Source organism: Ixodes scapularis, unplaced genomic scaffold (genome assembly GCF_016920785.2).
Source record: "Ixodes scapularis isolate PalLabHiFi unplaced genomic scaffold, ASM1692078v2 PGA_scaffold1__304_contigs__length_218370807, whole genome shotgun sequence".
Lineage (NCBI taxonomy): Eukaryota > Metazoa > Arthropoda > Arachnida > Ixodida > Ixodidae > Ixodes > Ixodes scapularis.
The window spans coordinates 47,133,025-47,143,512 of record NW_024609846.1 but is presented as its reverse complement, the minus strand read 5'-3'; the positions used below and the strand labels follow the sequence as shown (position 1 = coordinate 47,143,512).

At 45.7% G+C, this 10,488-nt stretch overlaps 1 protein-coding gene across 1 annotated transcript; it reads left to right on the top strand.

Annotated features, from left to right (window-relative positions):
- The first annotated feature begins 636 nt into the window (after positions 1-636).
- On the top strand, positions 637-10,488 carry LOC115323577 (TNF receptor-associated factor 6-like). Its single transcript, XM_040208771.1, has 3 exons — positions 637-906; positions 9,312-10,307; positions 10,459-10,488. The coding sequence occupies exons 1-3, from the start codon at positions 637-639 to the stop codon at positions 10,486-10,488; spliced, it is 1,296 nt and encodes a 431-aa protein (XP_040064705.1).

Genomic DNA, 10,488 nt, shown 5'->3' with positions numbered 1-10,488 from the left:
AGGGGAGCGGTTAGCCGTGCAAAAGATGTTTCTTCACGAGGGCTCCCGCGAGTGAGGTCCCTCAACTCGGCTGTTTGTATTTGTCTGGGGTAGGAAGTGAAAATCATAAGTTCGAAACTGCATGCGAATAATAATGTTGGGACCGGTCATAACGTGTAATTAATTATCTCTTAACTGTTGTTTTTCCGCATATTTCCAATACATGTAAATAAAAAAATAGAAAGCGTTTTTGTGACGGTAGCTATGATGAATTATGGTGTTGCTGGTTTTGGGAAAAATACCGAATAACTTTATTTGATGATTACAATACGCAAGAATTTAAGGGGTTCGTGCCACTGGTTTTCTTGTGGCTCCTGACATAATTCTTTTTAATTATAGTTATGTTTAATTTATTTACTTCATTCTTTGTCGCCCAAATCAATTGCGCCGTATTTCAACATGGAAGCCGAAACACGAAAACGATTTACATAAACGATAAAAACTTGCAATTTTGTGGTTCACACATCTTGAATGTAGTATCAACATTACCCGATAACTCGTCTTCTTGAAACAACTCGAATTTCGCTTCTATTCCGCAGGTTCCACGCAACCGCCGAATGCGAACTTGGGACCAGTTGTTACGCTCCCCTGTAGAAGATGAGGTGCCTCTGCATGTCCGGATTCTCCGATGCTCTGGACTGGAGGCCCCTCTTCTTCCGAGAGTCCTTCGGCGCACACAGCGCATGCGCCCTCTGTGGCCTGCTGTCGAAGAAAGCGGTCAGACTGCCCTGTGCCCACACGCTCTGCTTGGAATGTCACGAGGAGTCCGAGAGGCAAGGGGGGTCTTGCCCACTCGATGACGAGTCCTTCAACGACGATGACATTGTTCGACTCGATATTTCGGGTGACTACATGGAAAAGAGCATGGTAAGAACCTTTTAAGATTACGTTTGAGGAAATATCAACATAGTGGTGTGACGTTATAATTCCTTGAATACCCGACTGTACTTCAGATTAAAAGCCTTCTTGTCCTTTTCCCGACTCACAAGACTCAGGCAGAGCGGAAGTCTGTTCGAACATCCGGTGTGCCCGGTGGTGCTCGAGAAGCTTACAACTCGCCCCTTACGCTGAGTGAGCTAGAACGGGTGCTGCATGAAGTTAAACCTACGGCTGCCGGACCAGATGGAATTCATTATTACATGCTTACACATCTCCACTCCTCTCCACTTGACATAGTCCTGTATTTGCTTAATTGCATTTGGCACGAGAGCACATTTCCATCCTCATGGAGAGTGGCCACTGTTATCCCTTTGCTAAAGCCTGGAAAAGATGCATCATGCGCGACCAGTTATCGCCCAATAGCGCTAACAAGCTGTCTTAGTAAGACTCTGGAGAGAATGCTGAACAAACGACTCATGTATTTTTTGGAAAAAGAAAATATCCTTGACAAATACCAGTGTGGGTTTCGTGTGTCACGGTCTACAATGGATCATTTAGTTCGTCTGGAGACTACTATTCGTGAGGCTTTTGTAAATAAGCAGCACTGCCTGTCGGTTTTCTTCGACTTGGAAAAGGCGTACGACACGGCATGGCGTCATGGCATCCTGCAAGACCTGTATAGTTTTGGCATTCGTGGTAGAATGCTAGCATTCGTCAAGAGCTATCTGGGAATGCGTACCTTCCGTGTTAAATTGGGCACTACTTACTCTAGAGAGTTCCGCCAGGAAAATGGCGTTCTTCAGGGAGGCGTTTTGAGTGTGACCCTTTTTATAGTTAAAATGAACTCAATAGCTCGGGCCATTCCACCATCTGTACAGTATTCACTCTATGTTGACGACCTTCAGATATCCCTCTCATCCTGCAACCTTGCTTTGTGCGAACTAAGGGTCCAACTAGCAATTAACAATTTGCTCAAGTGGGCAGACCAGAACGGCTTCAGCTTTTCACCTGAAAAAACAGTGTCTGTTTGTTTTTCTCGCCTACGGGGAACTTCAGTGAAGCCCTCGTTGACCATGCGATCCGCTTCAATTCCAACGAAACCTGAACATAAATTCCTAGGGCTTATTTTTGACAGCAAATTGACTTTTCTTTCGCATATCAGATATCTCAAAGTAAAATGCCAAAAAGCACTAAGGATCCTTAAGGTGCTTTCCCACACCTCCTGGGGCTCTGATCGTCTCTGCCTCCTCCGAATTTACAGATCGGTGATTCGCTCGCGCCTTGATTATGGTAGTAGTGTGTATGGATCGGCAAGGCCTTCAGCCATATACGAATGCTTGACCCTATTCATCACCAGGGACTGCGCCTGTCTACAGGTGCATTTCGCACGTCGCCTATCCCCAGCCTTTTCGCAGAGTCAAATGAATGGTCTCTGGAGAAGCGAAGGTTTGCTTTAGGGTTTATGTATTCGCTTAGAATTCGTTCGGTTCCCTTGCACCCTTCCCGAGAAGCTGTTGAAGAAATGAGATATAAACGTACTTTTGACATCAAGCCCACTCTAATACCACCTTTTAGTATGAGAAATGCACCCAAAGCAGATTCAATTGGACTGAGTAGTACAATGCCCGTCACTCCTGTTCCACAAACTGTTGCTCCGTGGGACCACTGCCTCATTTCCTGTGACCTTTCACTAACAAAAATTAAAAAGAAAGAAACTCCACCAGAATACATAAAAGAGGAATTTTTTGAGCTTCAGAGTAGATATTCTGGACACAACTCATACTACACGGATGGTACTAAGACAGAATCGTTTGTTGGATGTGCTATGGTCGGCCCCTCTGTTCGCTGTGTAAAACGGATTGCGTGTACAGCCACTATTTTAACAGCAGAGTTATGTGGTCTCCGTCTTGCAGATGATCATATTGTAAAAACAAAGAGCAGGCAGTCAGTCGTGTACACTGATTCACTGAGTTCTCTGCGCTCACTCTTATCATTAAAGACTTCGAAAAACCAATAATCATGGACTTACGGAATAAAATTATCGATGCTTCAAAAAGGAATATTAAAATAATTTTATGTTGGGTTCCTAGCTATGTTGGTATACCCGGAAATGAAGAAGCGGACCTTGCTGCCAGTTCTGCTGGTGAGCAAGAAGTGGACCTGCATGACATTCCATACAAAGACTATAGCACACTTTTAAAGCATTGTATTAGAAGGAAGTGGCAACAAGAATGGGATGAAGAAGTTAATAACAAGCTCCATTCTGTAAAACCATTAATCAGTGAGTGGGAGAGTGCTCGACACCGTGAACGTTTCTATGAGGTTGTCTTGTGTCGACTGAGGATAGGTCATACACACCTTACTCATGGCCACCTCCTGCGCAGGGAAGAGGCCCCAGAGTGTGAGAACTGTTTTAGTCCTCTAACAGTTTTACAAATTTTACTTGAATGCCCAGCGTATGACCAATAACGTCGAAAACATTTTTCTCAATTATATAACGAGCATACGCCTTTACACCTTAGTATTCTACTTGGCAACGACCCACTTGTACCACACAGTTGTGTTTTTAACTTTTTGAGAGCTATCGGTCTTTTACACCGGCTATAATTTTATATTCAACTTCATCTCCATCACTATTTACAAGTCATATACATAGTTTTAATCCACCACAGCTACTAAAGCTCTTTCTCCTCTGAAACCTTCTCTGCAATAGTCTGTATCTGGCGCATCATAGCCTAAGATGCTTTTGCGCCATAAAACCCTAATCAATCAATCAATCAATCCTTTTCCCGACTCATAGTCGTACGTCAGTGATTAGAGCGTTATAGCTATGCGCAGAGCAAGTCGTCTGCTTCTTGCGCAGGGGTTTGTGGTGACGTAAGAACGACAACGAGCTCAGATTGGCTTTGACTGAAAAGATAGTGGGAAGACCTCAATGCTAGATGCCTTCAGATCTACTCACTGTTTTCTTCAATCAGCCAATAAGAGCTCGGCCTTATGACGTTATGGCAACCCCTGTCCTAAAAGGAGACAAACTTGCGCTTCGCATATTGATGGATGAATGCTAACGGCTGTACATATTATATCAGGCGGTAGTTTGCGCCACCTAGCCTAGAAGTTAGGAACGAAAAGTAATTTGTTTCCTTCGCCTATAGCTTACCCTCTGCTGCTTCGTAACTACCACCAGGCGGTGTGGGATATCAACAAGAGGACCTTTGGGGCATCGGGAAAAAAAAAAGCTAAAAACACTATCTCCCCCCCCCCCCTCCCCCCTCTTTCCCCCGTCGAGGGTGTCGGCAATTTTTCTCTGGTCATACCTAGTCGGCGTTACGCCGGCACGGGGACCATCGGGAGACAAGGTGGAGAATTCCGACAGGAGCCACGCGAGAGGGAGTCCCAATCCTCCTCTGTTGCTGTTCCCAGCTATTTCAGTTAGTTGTACGTAATTCAGTTCTCTCTATGTGTCCCTGCACTCTTTATTTTGTGTATTCTAATGCGCCCCCAGTCCCCGTCTGCCGCAGCTCATCTGCCAGGTCTCTAAGCTCGACTGGACCTCAGATTTCACGCATAATAGCGCATTGCCAAAAGACAACCCCAGCATTATGACTCCTTTTCATATTCCCCTGACAACTTCATATCTATTGTAATTCTATAGTGCCCTAAGTTTTAGAATTGCCTCGTTAAGTTTTCTTTCTTTAGCATATTTTCTTCGTGCCCTTCTAAGCATTGGTGTCCCTCATTCAGCCATTCTCCTAGGTATTTCTACTTCCCTACGTGTTTAACTGAAACATCTTGAACTTTAAGCGGGTCCCTATTCTCATCCTTATAAGCAAGTATTCCCGACTTGTGGGTACTGAATTCCAGGTCTATAGTCTCCTTCCTCTCCACAGATCTTAATCAGCTCCTGTAATATATCCCGGCTATCTGCTAACAATACGATGTCGTCTGCGTAGAACATTCCTGGTATAACTTAGTTTACCTTTTCCTCTCTCTCAATAGGACTTATCAGAACCGAAATTGACCTTTTCTCATTTCTTTTCCATTTTGTTTAGGTATATTATAAAAATTAGATGTGATAGGGGACAGCCCTGCCCAAGTCCTCTTTTTATTAGTGCCGGTTCAGTTATTTCTGCTTCCCGTGTTATAACAACCTCATTATTTCTGTATACCTGTTTTTAAAGTCTAATCAAATGTGCACCTATATTATACATTCTAAGCTATATCCAGGGTTTTTCCTGACTCACATAGTCGTACGCCTCTTTAATATTTAGGAAGGCAATTCGTAACGGTTTTGTACTCCTCCGTGCCACCTCTATACATAGAGTGATGCTGAGCAAGTTATCTGATCTTCTTTCTCTTCGGAACCTGTTCTGTAGCTCATCTAAAATATTTTCTGGCCACTCTTCCATTTATATAGTACTTCCATTCACTAGTCTGTGTACGACTGAAGTTACTCTTATTGGGCAGTATGAATTTATGCCATCCTTATTTCCCTTGCCTATATATAGTCATCTCGTTCTGCTTAGTTTCCAATCATTGGATGCTTCTCTCCCCCACCCACCTTAATATTGGAACAGTTGCTTGTCGTACCTTTAGTTTGCTTTATGTTCCTAATGTCTTGACTAGTTTCATTCCTAAGCCATCTGGGCCTGTCACCGTTCCAGCAGGTAAGCTGGAACGGCGTGGTCGTCTCAGTTGCCTCGTTAGTGTTCTCGTCTTGTGCCTTGTTGCTGTTCGTATTCTGCCCAATCTCGTTTGGTTCAAGTTCTGAAAATGCTTCCCCAATTGTTCGTCTAATAAATTCCCTTGCCCCCTCGCCCTCTACACTTGTCTCCTCGTGTGCGGTCAATTAACAATGAAACCTTTCTGTTGTTCTCCCCTGTGCATTGATGGGCTCCCAGAACCTTCTTCCTGCATTCCTATCATTTTGATTTACCCCCATCAGGTCTACCCATCTTGGCCTGGATTAAAGCAGGTGACTCTATTTCTATTTCCTGGGATGTATTCTATTTCGATGCTACTTTAACAGGTGTGCCCCCTTTTTTAGGGCCATCTGTGTTTTCTTGACGCCTTTGGTCGTCCTGGACGGCAACCTTAACTTCTGTCTCGAAACATTTTTGGTGTGCGTTTTCTTCTTTTTCCTCCTTGTTTGATTCTTAACTTCCCAAACTCTCTTTTAAAAGTGTTTACTATATTGTCATATATCCATTATCTCTCTAGTTGTCTGGATACTATAGTCACACTTCGATTTGATACTTCTTGTATCTGGGCATCGTTTAGGGTTATGATTTTGTTAGGGAATTTGTGTCTCAAGTTCTGCTCTACCAAACTTTAACTTAAGTCGCTTATAATCACTTCATAAGCTTTTCGTGCCCTCGCAACCAATTTGCATGCGTTCTAATTTGGTATACAATTTGCTGGACATTAAACAGTAATCAATTGTTCAGTGCGGATTGTTTCTCTTCAACGTTATTTTTCCATGGGATTTTACTTGGGCGTTAGCAAGCACTAGTTCAAGAGCATCGCAAAATTCTTGTAGCATCCTCTGTGTGAAATCTGCATATCCGTCGAAGTCTTGGTAAGTGTGCATTCATGTCTTCTAAGATAATTATTTCCCGATTAGTGCCCATTTCTCCAACATCTTTTTAAATACACGTCAAGTGCTGTGCATTTTCTTCTTTAATCAGTTCATCTTTTCAGATATACAAATTCTATGAGGATGTCTAAACCTCTGATATTACCTTTTACACACATATGTTTTCTCCAGCTATATTATATCCTATATTGAGTTTCTTATATTTTCCTCTTCTGCCGAGGCTTCCTCCCACCCTTCCTATTTGCATTTGAACTTTCAGCTACCGGCGGACTGTCGGCTCCTAAAACTCCTTAGCTATACAACCCATCCTCCGCCCCACAGGCGTCCCCGTCAGTTCCCCATAGTGGATGCAGTCTCAGCTGAACGGGAGATTGGTGTCTCTTATTATACGCCCTTGTTAACATTCATGACCTCATATCCGTTCTTACAGCTCAGTCTCTTGATGGTCCTGTTAGCCTCCTAGACAGCTCTCTCTGTGTCAACTCCTAGGCTCCTGACCTCCGGGATGGTGCCATTACAATGTGCACCATCCCAAAGGTTATGAACCTCATCTGCTTCACACCCTCTTCGAAGTGTGGGGCCGGGTCCCTTACCCTTCTACTCGTGACGTCATTCAATCCAGCATGTGTCACCACAAGGTTTTCCTCCCCTTTGTTCAGAGTCAACATGTCTACTTTCGTGTCCATCTCCTCCTCAATCCCCCCGCCTGGTAGAGCTGGATCTTTTACCCTCCCATCTCCCCAACCTTGCTGGAGATATCCACTATGCTCCTAGCCATATTAAAGCTCACTATACCACCAACACTCTTTGCCCCCCTCACTTTTGTTTTTCCTGCATCGCAGGTTTGGTGGCCGTTGGAGTAGGGGGCTGCCGTTGCACCACCGTATTATACAACGGCCCCGCCGCCTTTGCCGCCACACTAGTGTCTATGTCCCCTGATCTCTCGCTCTTTACAACCGGAACTGCATCAACTGATCCTCCCTCTGTCCCCTGTCGTTTCATTTCCTACAGCTCGCATCCCACCCTTTCTAGCTCCTTCTCCACTGCCTCTCGCCCTTCCTTCTCCTTCGTTGACCTCACCTCCATTTGAAATTCCATTGCTTCATGTTTATCTTTATTGAACTTTTGCGTCGCCTTCACGTCCTCCAGCTGCCCTTTCCAGGCCTCCTCTAGCACCTCTGGCTGCTTTTAGAGCGCAGCTCTTAGGCGTCCGTTTCCGCCTTGACCGGCGTCACCGTCGGCGTAACCGCGCGGTGCATTATGGGAAATGCCCTACAATGCACCGCGCGAGCCCCCCCCCCCCCCCCCCCGGGTCACGTGACCTTGGGGGGGGGTCACGTGAGAACCCCCAGGTCACGTGACCCCAGAGATCACGTGCCCCCGCCCCCGAGGTCACGTGAGACTGAAGAGTGAGGGGAGGAGGAAAAGGAGGAGGGGTATACCCTCCCCTGAGTACAGTTCCCTCCTCCTCAAGAGCTGCGCTCTAATTCGGCGTTAAGGGGAGTTGTAAACGGCTTTCATTTTTTCTTTCAGTTAATTCCGTCCGCATATATTTTAAATCCTCCAACTTAACCGCCCAGTCTCTTTCTAACCTCTTAAAACCTGCCCCTAGGTTGTCGAGCTCGGCCCGCTTCTCCTTTTCCCGCCTGAGCTCATCGTTCAGCTCCATGATTTGTGTCCCGGGCACAGCCCGCTTCTCTTTCTCTTCCTTAACTCCCCGTTAAGCTCCTCAAACTTAGCCGCTCGCTCTCCTTCTACCCTCGTAAAACGGACCTCATGATCCTCACAAAGACGGAAAGTGAAGCTACCCGCCACCGGCGTCAGCTAAGGTCTCCAAGACGGTCTTTAAATAGCATCATCTCATGTACTCATCACACTATACCAGGGACGGCCAAAATGCGCCTCGCGAGCCGCATGCCGCTCTTCGCGGGTCCAAGTGCGGCTCGCGGCTCCATGGTAAGCGGGCCCTATCCCCTCCTGTGCCACAAGTTAAATAGTTCTAGGGCGTCAGGGCAGTGACTCGCTAGCACATCACATATTCATTATTGTCTAGCGGTTGAATAAAACTTCTGCCTGGTGTTATTTCTTGTAGTCCGCAATTACACTCGACACCTTTGGAAAGGACTGTTACCTCGACATCGTTTCTTGTTAAAAGTATCCCCCCCCTCTTTTTTTTTCTTGAGGCTTTCTGAACGTTTGCAGTCTTGCCTGCCGCTCTAACCCCATGCCACTCTGGCCACCCCTGCACTATACCAACTCCTCTTTCCCATTACCCTTTCGTTCTTTGCTACTCATCTCCCGCAAAAATCTAAACAAAGCCTGGCCGTCTGCCCACGGTGCCTACACTCACCTAAAGATGCTGGTAGATGCTCCACCGAGTGGCCTGCCTATCGCCCTATCGCTTTATTTGGAACACAAGACCGACCGAGAAAGCAATTAACACGACTACTGACGCTGCCGACAATCCCGCCAAATATTCAAAGAAAGCTCTGCCACGTGATATGGCAAAACAAAATAGGTAGGACCTATAAGCTATTGAAGCTTACTATCCTTAACGTTATTTATATCTGTATTTACTATTCCATTCTCATGTAAACACGCGAGAAAAAAAAAAAAAAAGAACGAAATTTAGCTTCGGAGATTCGGGGAGCTTCCAAGAGCACGTCCGATCAGTCCAAAAGCCGCTAGCCTCGCCGTTGACGGTTATGTGTGTTCTGCGTCCCTTTCTTAGTTGTTTACTTTTTCGGTAAGAGCGTCCTTTTTTAACTCACCCTGAATCAACCTCTCCTTTTCCAAGGTATCCTGCTGGAATGCAGCCAGTGGTTGTGACTTCGAAGGTCCGACTTCTGGGCTCCTGGAACACTACAACCAGTGCACTTTCCACACCGTGTCCTGCCCCAGGTGCCAGTTGTCATTGCTCAGGAAGGAAATTGTAAGGCACTACAAGGAGGGCTGCAGCGTCTCTCTCACTACACCTGCGGCTGATACAATCTGTGGAAATCTGGATTATGATGATATAAAACAGACAAGTGTTGACCTGAAAAGGGGAATGTTGAAGATATCTGAGGAGCTTTCCTGTCTGCAAACTAGCTTTAATCAGTGCCGTGAAGATCTCCGAACAACGGAGCGAAAGACCAACGAGCAGTTAGCAGCACAATCGTCGACACTTTCCGAGCAGATCACCAGAGTCTTCGTAGGGACTCGTGAATTGCTTTCTACTAAACTGCTCAAGATCTCCGAAGAATTGTCAGGTTTACAAGCTTGCCTCAGCGTGTGCGGTGCGGATGTCAGGAAGGCAGGAAGAAGGACAAAGGAACAGTTGGAATCTCAATCGTCGATACTTTCCGACCAGTTCACCAGACTCTTCACTCAATGCTCTAACCAGATAACTGGCGTCAAATCTGCTATTACAACCGCAATGCAGGCCCACCTGGCCGAAGAGCTGCGTAAACAGAACGAAAAACTGATCAGCGCCACACAGAGTGCGTGTGACGGCGCGATTAGTTTTTATAGGCCTGAGACGTATTACTGGCACTTTAAAGGTTGGGAAGCCTTGAAGACAAAGGCGTCGAAAAAAGGAAAAGAAGATGCTAAAAGTTCCCCTCTCTACGCATGTGGCTACAGGTTGTTTCCCTCGATCATTCTTATCAAGATAGATGGGCAGTTGTGTTTAGGAATTGACCTCAGTATAATCCCGGGAGCCAACGATTCAAGACTTGAATGGCCCTTCAGAAAGACTTACACGCTCGGTATCGTCAATACCAAGGACAAAGCAAGGAATATAATTCATAAGGTAGAGGCTAGTAAATTTCCAGCATGTTCTTCTTTTCAGAAGCCAGATGCAGCGGGCAATTTTTGTTTTGGGACTGGTGACTTGTATGCCGCTGACAAGATGGAAAGTGATGGGTTTGTTAGCAACGACACCATGATCTTTTTCTTTCAAGTCGAACCGTAGAACCGAACCGAATTATTGA